Below are 13,916 nucleotides of genomic sequence, written 5' to 3'. Positions count from 1 at the left end.
AGGGAACTTGTTGTTTTTAATGCCTGTGAAGTGTTAAGCAAATAATTATTTTATAAAGTCTTCAGTTTTATGGCTAGTGTAAATGATTCCTCAGCTGCGAGGCAACTAAATGCACAAGTGACTCCACATAAGAAGTTATATATTGTCCACAGTGCATATTATTCTTGCAGCCATTAATGAGAGTCAGGTGTGAGTTTTGAGACTATGGCTCTACTACTTGTTCAGAATCATGAAAACAGGCTCCGCTTCTCACAGTATCTTTTTTTCTAATCAGAGTAACTTTTGTTAACCATAGTCTAGTAAATACAGACTCAGGGATTCTACCTGCGAATGTAGCAATTTTCAGAAGGTACTGCTTATTTTTTTTCTTAATACAGGAATGATCTTAAGAGTTTCAGAGTAAAACCCTAGGTAGGGGGGCTATTCTGAAAACCATGTTAAACATTTTAAAAATGTTAAACATTTTAATGAGAACGTTGGCCAAGTTCTAGTGTTTGTGATGCATAGAAACTGAATTATACAGGTTGGAGAACGGTAGCCGCCTTGTTAATTGAAATGTGCCCTTGAGATCTAACTAAAAACGTCAAGAATTCCCAGTTTTGAGTCCTGATCCTTTTCCTGTTATCTCAAAGGCAGATCTGTCATTGATTTCAGCAAGAGCAGAATTGGGCCCTTAGAAGTAAGACATCTTAAGTATCAATTCATAATTTCCAGGTGTCATTTAGCATTTCCAATGTCTATACTTAGCACTATGGAAATACCTCTTTTAAAAACTAGTTTTAGTGCGGAGAGTTTGCTTTAAAGCAAGACAACCACTCTCCAATAAACTTTTTAAAATAAAGTATTTTTATCAAAACATCATGCAGTCTGTGCTTTTCTGTGTTTCCTTTCCTTTCATTGCTGATTGCTAAAATGTGTCTGTAATCAAAAGCTGACTGCTTTCTAATTAGTCTGCTGTCTTGCCTAATTCATTTATTACAGGGTTTGAAATCAGTCTATTTGTTTCTGTAGCTTGGATAAAGGAAATGATGAAGCCCACTGATATAGGAGTTTAAGAACTTGTCTTTTTCATTCCCCTGGCTAGTGTAAGGACTACTACCACATAGTTGAGTTTTTGCCCAGCCTAGCTTTATGTAATGTTACAAGTGGACTTCTTCTTTTTCCACAGTATAGCAGATCTCAACGTTAGGAAACTTTCCCTGACAGCCAGTCTAAACTTTCTTTTGTTCAGTTGTATCCATTTATTCCTATTTGTATCTCTTTGAACCTCTCGTTTCCCTCTGTGGACTTGAATTTTAATTATTCTTTAATAAAAGATATTTGATAAATAAAAGTTTTTTGGATTGTGATATTATACCTTTAAAATAAATTTTACATTGAAGAAAATAGTACTTTATGGAACTGCTAATAAACTAGGGAAATTCCTGTATGCGGTATGGTTGTACTTGTGTCAATCCCAGGATATTAGAGAGACAAGGTGGGTGAGGAAGTTGGTCCAATAAAAGATATTACCTCAGCCATCTTGTCTCTCTAGGGAAATTACCAGCTGTTAAGAATAGAAACACATTTTTACCAGAAGGGGGAGCTCAAGTTGCTGAAACATTCGGTAAAGGGCACTGGGTTTTACAATCTAGGAATTTATAGACTCAAACTTCTGTTATCTATTTATTTTTAAATAAGAAAAACACATGACTTTGTGAGTGAAAGACCAGATTTTATAGCTTTTCTTTGATTCACAGGTTCCTTGACTCTGAGCAAATCCTATTTGATTAGATGGGCAGAAATGAGTCTGTTAAAAGAAATGGAAATGAAGCTGCTTTTAGTTTAACAGAACTCTAGCTGCTGTATTGGTATGCCATCTTTCCTGTGGTGGTGTTTCCTTCATGCAGAACATTGCATTTTTTTTTTTAAAGGCATTTCCTTGCAATGACCTTATGGGCATCTTTTGCTTTCACTGGTTTGTTTTAAAATATTTCCTGATTTTTTTTAAATACAAAACATTTTCCCCTCCCAACAAAAATCAGACAGTGCAGCACAAGTTAGCAGAACTGAAAACTCAGATTTGCGTGGGCCGGGCGTTCGTGGACAGCTGTCTCCAGCTGCATGAGAAGAAACGTCTGGACTCCTCCACAGCTTCCATGGCAAAATACTGGTATGCATGTTAAAACAGTTTGAAAATGTTACTTATATGAACTTTTCTGGCTAGAACATTGGCGTAACCAACCCAAATTTTTAGCCCTAAAGGTAACATTGTATGTGATTAAATCATTGTCTGCATCTAACATCAGAATTTATTAGCCCAACTACAGTGATGCATGTGGTATACAGAGAGATACATACACTGAATATTGGTATTGGTTAATCAAATAATTTCAAAATTACTTAGTGTTGGCTTTTAGGAGAAAGGTCTCTTGAGCAATGTGATCCAAATTCAACTTAAATAGTTTTTCACCTGAGAATTAGTTTGAGTTTTTAAAAACCATTTAATTATACAGCTGAAATACTTTAAAAACCAAGGATTCCCTTGCATAATATTTATAAAATAAAAGTTTTAGATATGTTTGATAAATCCTGACATAAGAGTTAGGTACTTGACCTAGCCATTTTCTGAGAACTATCTGATTTCAGGAAGAAATAATTAGCTACCTCTTTATTGCTGTTGCTGAGATTGAGCTATTCTTCCTTTTCATCGATCCATTTTTTAACTGGACAGAAAAAGCCCCAGGAACTATTTTTGCAGTTATTTATTAACTTGTGTTTAACCAGACAAAGTTAGACAAGTAGAAACATCTAAGGTAATACGTTTGTCCCGGTGCCAGATTGTTAGCTGCAAAAGTTGGGGGGGAAATGAAGACTAGAAAGTGGCAGAACATTTGCAGAAAATGTATAAGTTTTAATCCTTTAAAAAAAGTATGCAAAAAATGCCACAGGAATCCAGATAGAACATTTACATTAAAAGGAACAATTTTGATTGAGTGTTTCTTGGCACGGATTATACCAAAATACCTGGTACAGAAGCAGAGGCATTTAGCTTTGTGGAGGAGGATATAACTAATGCCAGCCTAAATTCTTTCATCAGTGGATTTTCCGAAGCAAGAAACTTGCAAAATCACCAAAATGCCTACACCCACAATATTTGGTGGCCTTGTCCATATAGGTAATGGAATTTCTGTAACTTTTCCACAGAACTTGAATAGGTTTAAAAATTGCTTGAACAGAGAAACTGCTTCTTTCTCTGGCACCAGTATCCTGCACTTCATTTGACTATACAGTAGTCGATATCCTTTCTTAAGATTTAACCAAAATTGACTATTTTGGTTGGAGGTAGATGCTTAGTTAAATAAGATAAATTTTTGGAAAGCATTATACATCTTTACTGCTGATTTCTGTTGAAAGATCTATAGGTTTTATTGTGTTGTTAACCATTACAGTATTTAAATTAATCTGAAAATCTATTTAGGATGGATAGTTTCATCAAGACGACATTTTATGGTTAAATGTGGTGTAATATAATTCACGAGAAAATTTTGCAGTGGAGCATGCTTGAGGAGAAAGAATTTTATGTACTCTTTCCTATGAAAAGGAAATTGACTTGACTAATCATTTTTCATTTCTTTTTGCTATTATTGAAGTTACTTTTTTGCATTCTGCAAGCATGCAGTCTTTCAAAAAAGAAAATGCAGGAAACAAGTTATAAAGCCCATTCTGTCTAGGATAAAAATGTGTATCAAATTCTGGTTGGAAAGTCCACAAAAATTAACATTATAGAGACAGCTAAACGTAGGGAAGGGGGGAAAATACTTGGAGCATTTATTAGCCAGCATTTATATTAAAAAGTGCAATATAGTGATTCTTAGCATTTTAAAAAAAAGGCATCACCAGATATTATTGGTGTACAGAGAGTATCCTAGTATGTTGCCAAAAGAAAAAGGCTGTGAACAAGAAACATTAGGAAGGATCTGACAGAGGAAGAACCCCCATTGGTTTTAAAAAAAAATCTGTTCGAAGATTGGCATATACAACATGAATAAGCTAAAGGTAAACAAACTTGTCTGTATTTGAAAGCCCTCCTTTGTGAAAGTTCTATAAGAAAGGCCAAATTCTTGAATGTTAAAGTTAAAACATTTGCCAGTTATTCTTCTTTCTGGTCCTCTTTTTAAAAGACCAAACTTCATCACGGTAATTCCTAACATTCTGGATATGGCTATTATATGTAAGAAAATTTGATAGTTAAATGTTTGTTTTACTTCTTTATAGATCTAGTAGCATAATGCTTCAAAACCAAACTTCTGTTCTTGCTGTTTTAGGGCTTCTGATCTCCAAAACAGCGTGGCTACTCAGTGTGTACAACTTCATGGAGGATGGGGGTACATGTGGGAGTATCCAGTTGCAAGGTGGGTGTAACATTTCAGTGCTGAATTATGAAAGATTAACAGCGTTGTAAAATGAGGCATTTTCTTCATATGTATTTGTAAACTGGGAGAAACTAATCACTACTAATACAAAGCAGTTTACCAATACATGTAAAGGAAATGCCTTTGTGTAGTTGGTTTTACTATTTCCCCTGTACAGTCAGTTAGGTAGCTTTTCCTCTTGTTTGTGTCTTCCTCACACCAAAAGGTGGAGAGAGTAATTTAAAGTCTCATAGCAAAACCCTCAAAAATGGCAGGACTTTAGGGCAGATGAATTGTCAGAAATTACTTCTAACTCAGTTTTTTTTTAAACTGACCTGATTTCAAGTTGTTGTCCCTTTAATAATATTTTATCCTGTTAATGCTGCTTTAAGGTAACTTTTTTCTCTTTATTATTGTGCATGAGCCTGTTCACATTTTGAAATGATTGTTCCATCCTTTGAGTAAATAGCAACTCTAAAGTACACTGAGTTCCATTATCGTATCGGCATATCTAGCAACCCCTATGCAGGTTTGTAGGGCCCCTGTTGTTAATGTACTGGTAGTAACTATCTCCCACAGCCCTGCAACATTTAAAAAGCCATACTTAGAGTCTTACATCTTCCTGGATACTAAATTTTAAAATTACTTTCTGGGGAGAGCTGTGGTTGTGATGCTGTGTTTAGTGGTTCATGGAGTGAAATCATCAAGGATTCTTATCCATTTCCCTATGCTGCTGCCCAGGCTATAGTATGCTCAGGAGCACAGCTCAGTCCCCAACCCACTGGGAGGGTAGGGAAAGGGGAACTGGATGGCTTGGGGATCAAGAGCCTTTCATTGTTGAGTTCAGCCACCAGTTCAAATGAAGCTGAAGTTAGAAGTGATTAAAAGCTACAGCCATCAGATGGATGTTCAGTGGTTTGTGTGAAATGAATTGATAGTTTCAGTTCATTTCCTAGTGGGCAAATATTCACCTCTCAGAAAGCACCCACTGCACAATTAGAAACCCTGTCAGCAAGGAATGGATTCAATGAGTATGGCACCTAAATTACTACCTTGGACCTAGAGATGTTCTTTTTCTTGGGGCACAGAGGCACACTAGTAAGTGTGGGCGAGCTTACAATTCGTATGTTGTACATGTGCTGTGTATAAATGAAGGGTTTCAGTCTTCAGAGCTGTTAATCAAGCACTAAATTAACTGAAAATGGGGAAGGGAGAAAATGATAAAAGAATTGGGAAAGGGTGAGCAAATACCAGCAGGTATTACTTCTAGACTATAAAAGACATTATTTTGAATTAAAAAAAGGAGGGGGACATAGAAAACAATAAAATAGAACTTTGCAAGGCAGCCTATGGAAGAGAAACACAAAAAACGAAAGGGGAAAAAAATGTTTAACCCCAAGTGCCCAGTTTGGGACAGTTCCCCAGAGATGTACAGGGTTTCAAATGTAAGCATGTTCTTACCCTGTGAGACTTGGCATAGGCAAGGGGGCGGGGAGCGGGGGGAAGGGGGGCTTGGATAAGGGGCAGGGGATCCCAGGGGGCAGTCAGGGGATAGGGAGCGGGGGCAGTTGGATGGGTTGGAGGTAGGGCGGTCAGGGGGCAGGGTTGGATAGGTGTGGGAGTTCTGGGGAGCCTGTCAGGGAGCAGGGGTGTGGATAGGGGGCGGGACAGTCGGGGACAGGGAGCGGGGGGGGGGTGATTAGGGGTGGGGGGGGGTCCCAGGAGGGGGCAGTCAGGGGACAAGGAGAGCAGGGGGGTTGTATGGGTGGGGGGATTCTGAGGGGGGCAGTCAGGGGGCAGGGGCCAAGCTGTTTCAGGAGGCACACCCTTCCCTACCCGGCCATACAGTTTCAGAACCCCGATGTAGCCCTCAGGTTAAAAAGTTTGCCCACCCCTGTTTTACCCTATACTATACAGATTTCACGGGGGAGACTAGAATTTCTTTAATTGGGGGTCCTAACTCAAAAGGGAGTTGCAGGGGGATCACGGTATTGCCACTTCGACGCTGACTTCAGAGCTGGCGGCCGGAGAGTGGCGACTGCTGGCCAGGTGTCCAGCTCTGAAGGCAGCGCCCTACCAGCTGCAGCGCAGAAGCAAGGATGGTAAGACCCGTACCACGCCACCCTTACTTCTGCGCTGCTGCCTTCAGAGCTGGGTGGCTGCAGATTGGTGGCTGCTGACTGAGGGCCCAGCTCTGAAGGCAGCCGTGCTTCTGGCCAGCAGCCACTGCTCTCCGGCTGCTCAGCTCTGAAGGCAGCGCTGCCATCAGCAGCTGCACAGAAGTAAGGGTAGCAGTACAGCAACCCCCCTACAATAACCTTGCGAGAAAACACACACACACACACACACACACTCCTTTTTGAGTCAGGACTCCTACAATTACAACACTGTGATATTTCAGATTTAAATAGCTGAAATCATGAAATTTACTATTCTTTTTTTTTAAAAAAATCCCATGACCGTGAAATTGACCAAAATGGACTGTGAATTTGGTAGGGCCCTACGTACAGGGTATCAGCAAGTATATTTAATTGTAATTTTTTATTTATTGGTGAAAGTTTCTAGAATTTTACTTGTTGCATTTTGAACACTTCTATTGAGTAAAATTCTAATTTTCCTATTTCAACTTAAGAAACTCTGCCAAACTCATACATGCTTCTGAGTCAATTGTTTTTTCTTCTCTTAAGCTTAGACTATAATCGCTTCACATGTTTTCACTTCTCTACCAGAATAGTGCTGACAAACTGCAACATGAGCATTAAAGCACAAGTTCCCTTATTTGGAATTTGATTAATCAAATGATCACAACCTGAGCAACCCAGGATGATAACTGAATTATGCTTTTTGTTTTCTCCTTAATAAAATATCCTGAAAGAGGGATCTGAGTTCTCACTGCAGACAGATCACACTTGAAGTATGCTGGATCTTTAAAGAGAGATTTTCCCATTTACTAAGAATTTGTTATATGGTTATTTTCAAGAAGTGTCTCTTTAACCACTCACTCTGCCACTACTTCTCACTTTTTCAGAGCTTTTGTGGATTCTCGTGTCCAACCAATCTACGGTGGAACCAATGAAATAATGAAAGAGCTCATTGCTAGAGACATTGTGATTGATAAGTAGGCACATGGCTATACTGGAGACTGCTTCCTGAATCCTATCACAATTAATACGGTATTAAATCAGGCACCAGAATGCAAGTAAAATTAGTAGTGTGCTGCTTTGAGGAAAAGGAACTGTTAAAAACTGTTGTACTGTAGTTAAACTACAATAACAAAATGTGGTCTCTAATATTTAATAATATTAATTTGTAATGCTGTCTTTCCTGGTGGAAAACACTAGGACTAATCAATCCTCTGAATGATTCAAAAAAGTTTGAGGCAAGAAGATCGTACGTATTGGTAGTGAAAAGTATGGTCACTTTGGAATGATACAATTAACTTGATCTTTGAAACATAATGTCATTATATTAAATCCCAGTCCTAACTGTTCAGAATTAAACACAATCAGATCGTCAAAGAAACCACTTTTTTCTTAAAGTAAACAACACCAAACCACAACTTTGGACTTACAGTGTTAAATGTAACTGTAGAACTTGGACCTGTCACTGACTCACTGCCACCCCTGTTTAGCCACCCCTGTTTAATAATTTATCTGTTTGAGAATGTACTTGATTTTTCTCTTATAATTATCTGGCTTTTTGCATTGCATTCCTCTATGATGATGATAAATGAGTGAGTGACTTTCACTTTTGAGCTTTATAATGAATTACAAAAATGTAATAAGCTTTACAATGAAACTCAATGTGCCTTATTTCAATACGTACTTATTTTGTATAAATAAGCTTAATAAATTTAAAATGCAAAATATCAATGTTCTGAATTCTTTGAAAAAATCAGAAGTTAAATACTATAAAATAACTACTGGGAATTGCCCTAGTAAAATCCATATGTTGATATAGTTTGTAAGAAAGGACACACTTGAGTAGCACATCCTCTGATTGTTAATAATCTGTGTGAATACCTCTGTAAAAGGCCTATTGGCCAATTCTCAGTAAGTCTTCAATCATCAGTTGGAGGTTTAGTATTTAAATAGAGCATGCTACTAATACAAGCTTTTATAGCTTTTAAATATGTGCTTTGAATCAGCCGAATTACACAACTACAGAACTGTGGTTTTTTTGCTAAGCCACATGTGTAATTAGTGATTTGACTACTGTGCATTTACAAGTTTGTTATCTTTTAGAAATAAGCTGTGCTGACATTATGGTTTCTATAGTATGGCATATAAGTTTATGGTTTAAAGGGACATTGTCACAAGTGGTAAGCTTACTGGCAGTTTCAGCAACAGAAGCCAGGAACTGAATGGAGACTGATCAACCCACTTAACTTTAGAGGTGAACTTGTCATATTAGGATTGAAAAATGTTGGGGCAGTAAGAAAAGCTTATGGCTGCTTCTGTTGGTGCTAAAATTACTGTTTGGATGAACAGATTTCTGGCTCTAGGACTGTCCGTCACAACCATTAAATCAATTAAATTCTACAAATGCTAAATTCATTCAGAATTAAAGGTGATGGACCAAAAACTGGACCAAACAGATACACGTATACCTTATTATTTCCATCTTGTCACAGTGTGTATGTCCTTGCAATGCAGGTCTATTGAAAGTTGATAGGGCTGCATCAAGACATACCTAGGTGAATTTGGAAACATTAGCAATTGCATTTGCACGCACCGTACAATCCTTTGCACTAGTTTTAGTGCACTGCATCCAGGGAGATGCTATGGTAGCCCGTGCAAAGGATGCTGGGGTGCACGTTTGAGTCTCTGCTTGTCTCTCCCCCCCCCCCCCCCCGGTTTTATTATTCCAGGAATGGAGAAACACAGCCAGAAGATTCTTGCAGGTGCTGATGGAGGATGGTAGCAATGAAGGGGGAAGAGATTCCAAGGGAACATGTAGCTACTGGGGGCAGGGGCCTATGTCCAGGCACGGCTACCTGGGCGCCCTCCACCTGGGTGCACGTGCTGGGGTTATCCCGGGGAGGCGGGTAGCTCCCCGGGCTCAGGGGCACAGCTAGGCACGGAATCCTAGAGCCCCCGCCCTGCCCAGACGTTCCACACGCCGCTGTCAGGCCACGCCCCCTCCCCAGTTTTGCATAGCCCCACCCACCCCGCCGCAGATTGGCCAGTTCTACCCCCCCGGCCGCGGCCCCGCCTCCGCCCGCCGCCTTTAGTTGGGAGCTGACTGTTAAACAGCGGCACAGATTGAGGAGAGCGCAGCCCGGGTGGGAGGCGGGCGGCGCCGCCGCTGTGGAGACGCCGAAGAGCGGAGCCACCGAGCAGGCGAGTGTGCGTGGGGCTGCGGGGACCTGAGCCGGGCACAGCCGCGGCGGCGACTCCCCAGCCGGCCTCTTGGCAGCGGCTCCCAGAGGCGGTTGGTTCCCGCGGCCGCGGCCCCCCTCCCCCCCCGTCCTCGCGCCCCAGGGCCGGGCTCAGTGTTAAACTGCCAGAGGGGCGGGGCCAGGGCGGGCGAGGGGAGGCAGAGGCGGGGTTGGGGGCGGGGCCTAGTGGCAGGGGCGGGGCTTGGACGCTGTGGGGAGGCGGCGGGGCCTGGGCCGTGGGGGAGCTGGAATATGGAGCGTAGTGTAGCTGCCTCCGGGCCCCGCCCCTCCCGCGAGGGCCTGGCGGGGCGGGGCCTCTGGGTGGGGGGCTGTGCCTGTGCGGGGCCAATGAGAAGAGCCCGTGCGCGCTAGTGGGCGGGGCCGGGCGCTGTGCTGAGGCGGGTGGGGCCCGCCTGCCCTCGCTTCACCCCCCGCTGGGAGTCGTGGCCGGCCCCCGGCGGGGGCGTCAAACAGCCGGCGATGCGGCGGCGGCGGTGCGGGGGCCGGGCTCCGCTGTGGGGGCAGTGGGGCTCCGCTGGCTGGGGGCGGCCTGGAGCGGCTGCGTTGCAATAGGCGTAGGGAACGAGAAGGAAAGCCCAGCGCACAGCGGTGGTGGGGCGGGGGGATGCGCTGGGGAGGTCGGGGCGCGATGGAAGAGGGGGGGTGGCTTGGCTTTCTGCTCTGTACGTCGGCGGCGAACACGCTGCCACTGTTTGCCATTGTATCCCCCGGGAAACCCACTGCAGCCTGCCGGCAGAGCCAGCGTGGAGGCATACAGGCCCCTCCGCTGCGGAGGAAATTAGAAACCTGCCTCTCACGTTGGCTGGCGTTCTCCGCCCAAAAAAACAAGACACATGCAGATGGATTCAGTTACGACGTTTGTTTTAAATGTAGCTTCTTGAAAACAGTGGTATCCCCATTTGGTCTATAAAACTCAAAATATGTTTTGGATTCGAAGGTGGCGTAATACAGAGAGAGTGGAAAAAGAGAGTCACTTGTTCTTTGCAGGATACTTTACCAAGAAAAGTTGTTTTTTTTTGAAGAGGGGAGCTGAATCCCTAAATGCCTTGAAGGGCTAAATTTGCTCTTTCCACTTCTTCCTAAATGCTGGAATTTATAGATGAGATAAAAATAAAACTGTTTAACATATCAAAATTCCCATTTTCCGTTACAAAAATGCTCGTTAAAACTTGAACTCTGTCAGATATGGGATAGAGTTGGATACAATCAGATAAAAGAAAACTAATTTTAGACTAGGTGGGGCTGTAAATTAAAAATAACACAGTTTAGGAAATATACAGAGAAGGATGAGGTAAGCTATCCTTAAAAGGGATAGATACTATACTGAAAAATCACAATTCTGTCTGAAAAATCTTATCTAGTATAGTTACAGATAACACCTAAGGTTAATTGAAATAAAGTAGAATTTTTTTTCTCTTTTTAATGTTTGCTTTGTGCATTTCTTATTTCATTGATTATACAGGAAAAACAATGAAACTGCCTATATACAGAGCCAGTTTCCTCTTTTAGTTTGTGTGGATCTTAGAAGAATGTGCACCCTCTAGTTTCTAGGGGGGTCTCTTTGCTGTTCTACTTTCCTCTGTGATTTGTCCCCTCCCCCCCATGAATATTGTTCTTTCCTTGGCTGTTTTACTGCAGTTTCTGCCTAGGCCTTGGATGAGGTATTAATACATTGCCCTTGTATAGGACGTTCCAGTCAAGGAGCTCAAAGTGATCTACAAGTATTAATTGTTATATAGCATAATAGATGTGCATGATACTTCAAGTCTCCCAACAGTACAATGAAGAAGGTAGGCATTGTTGCAGTGTATTGGTTTTCCAGTTGGGCAAGTGGAAACACAAAAGTTTGGGTCACCATTTTCAAAAGTAGCCTTTGATTTTTTGGATGCCCATTTTGAGCCTAATTATCAGATTCCATTGCCTTGATCTGGAGGTGAGGATAATCAGCCCGTCTCAAAATCAGGCCCAGACTACCACAAGTTATGTACCCAGAATCACAGATCATTTTTGATGGGGTAATCTAAAACATTAGTGGGTGTGGAATGGGTTTAGGAGTGGGACTCAAGAATGCTTGCAGATGTCTTGTGTGACCTTGAGCAATTCATTTAATCTACCCTGTGGCTCAGTTCCTCATCTGTAAAACAGGAATGATGCTTCCCTATCTCAAAGGGTGTTTTAAGAGTAAAATCCATTAGTGAGTGCGAAGCACTCAGCTATACTACAGTGAGGAACATACCATTACCTATGTAGGTATGTAACTTACCTGTGTTCATGGGTGGAGTCAGAAACAGTCCCTTGGTCTAATCATTAGATTTGGCCACTGATTAAAAGGTAACTATGTTTCATAATATTGACCAAAAAACTTCCATGAAACTTCTTGAACAATAAAGCTGGAAAATGCATAAGGTTACTGAGAGAGCAAGAACATAAACATAGAAGACTGATCTATTCACCCAGAAGGCTTGTTCATTCCATTGGTCTGTGATATTCTATGAGTTCTATGAGTTAGCATTGGGAACTCCCATAAATGTTAATACAGTGGATCTCAAACTTTTTTACTGGTGACCCCTTTCACACAGCAAGCCTGTGAGTGCGACCCTCCCTAATAAACACACTTTTAAATATATTTAACACCTTTATAATTGCTGGAGGCAAGCGGGGTTTGGGGTGGAGGTTGACAGCTCCCCCATGTAATAACCTCGCGACTCCCTGAGGGGTCCCGACCCCCAGTTTGAGAAATCCTGTGTTAATAGAATTGCAAGTATAAAGTCTCAACATGTTAACAGGAGAATAAACACTAAGTTGGTCTTGTTTAAAAAACATTTTATGGAACCTCTTCAGAGACTGACTGATTCAGAGGGATATTTGAAATAATCACATACAGTTTCTTTATGGAGCTTGTAATGTACTTAGAAGTAATACAAATATTTATATTAGAGACATATGTACAACATGTTGAGAGCCCTGAGTGATCCATTTAATACAAAAAATCTCCTAATTTTAGCATGATAGATTCAAAACCCCAATTTTATTGGTTAGTCTCTAAGGTGCCACAAGTACTCCTTTTTGCGAATACAGACTAACACGGCTGTTACTCTGAAACCTGTCAATTTTAGTAAATGTTCTGTTACAAATAAACAGATAAATATGAGGACACTAAATATTAGAACATCTGAACTAACTGATAGAGGGGAGATACACTTTGAAATATTGGAATAGCATATGCTCCTGGATTCAATATCATTGAGGAACAAGGGGAAAATATCTTCTCCATTCAGGGCTTTTAATGAGTTACGGATTTATCGTAAATGAGTAGTAATGAGTTCCAGTTGAAGTATGTCCTTTTTGATGTTTTGTGTAATTAAAACAGTGTAGGTGGTCTGTTGTAAATTGGCAGGTTTCAGAGTCGCAGCCGTGTTAGTCTGTATCCGCAAAAAGAAAAGGAGGACTTGTGGCACAAGAGACTAAGGTGCCACAAGTCCTCCTTTTCTTTTTGTTGTAAATTGAGTCCCTTTGTGTTCAAAGAGAGACCACTGTAGGTGTATAATGTATACTCATTTCAAAGATGAGTAATTTATGATTTATAACTGCTGGAGCGTACATAATGCTTGAGTTCATAGCTCCCTCTGTACAGTACTGACTGCACAGTAAGAGCTGTTGAAACACAGAGACTCCCCACATTGCCCTCTTTTTCGGAGTTACTAATAGAACAAAATAGTGAAATATTTACATATTCATAGTAAGTAACCGTGCTGCTTCTGAACAATAAACAAAAGCTGCTGAGCAGGATTATACCTTCTTTTTAGGTCAGTGTAGAGTCCAAAGTGGTTAAGGGTGGACTTCTCTTTGCCCTTCGTAACTTTAACCAGGACGCTGTTGGGGCCAGCATCTCTTCAGTTATGGTTTCTACAAACCCCTACTCCTGCAAGGAGTCCCAGTGATTAAGTGGCTAGTGCGGGGGCAAACGTTTTGGCCCATGGGCCACATCTGTGTATGGAAATTGTATGGCGGGCAATGAGTGATCATGAAATTGGGGTCGGGGTCCAGGAGGGGGTGAGGGCTCTGGCTCTGGGGTGGGGCCAGAAATGAGGAGTTTAAGGTGTGGGAGGGGGCTCCAGGCT

The 13,916-nt window shown here is 41.5% G+C and overlaps 2 protein-coding genes across 7 annotated transcripts in view; both read left to right on the top strand.

Moving 5' to 3' along the window:
* Positions 1-8,232, top strand: part of ACADL (acyl-CoA dehydrogenase long chain) — a 31,944-nt gene extending 23,712 nt beyond the window's left edge. The window contains exons 9-11 of the mRNA XM_073306711.2: positions 2,025-2,152; positions 4,308-4,394; positions 7,423-8,232. Of these exons, the coding sequence (XP_073162812.1) occupies positions 2,025-2,152; positions 4,308-4,394; positions 7,423-7,516 (309 nt within the window). The 3' untranslated portion in view covers positions 7,517-8,232. The remainder of the gene's footprint in view (positions 1-2,024; positions 2,153-4,307; positions 4,395-7,422) is intronic.
* A 1,417-nt stretch (positions 8,233-9,649) lies between these two features.
* Positions 9,650-13,916, top strand: part of KANSL1L (KAT8 regulatory NSL complex subunit 1 like) — a 97,702-nt gene continuing 93,435 nt past the window's right edge. For 5 of the 6 annotated variants that reach the window (XR_012154379.2, XM_073306703.2, XM_073306704.2 and 2 more), the window contains exon 1: positions 9,657-9,736. The gene's annotated coding sequence lies outside the window, so the exon portion shown is untranslated. Of the gene's footprint in view, positions 9,737-13,916 lie in introns of all 6 variants that reach the window. The other variant, XM_073306701.2, reaches the window with a different exon arrangement.

Source organism: Lepidochelys kempii, chromosome 11, assembly GCF_965140285.1.
Source record: "Lepidochelys kempii isolate rLepKem1 chromosome 11, rLepKem1.hap1, whole genome shotgun sequence".
Taxonomy (NCBI): domain Eukaryota; kingdom Metazoa; phylum Chordata; order Testudines; family Cheloniidae; genus Lepidochelys; species Lepidochelys kempii.
Note: the sequence above shows the minus strand (reverse complement) of the source record. Positions and strands in the feature narration are given on the sequence as shown.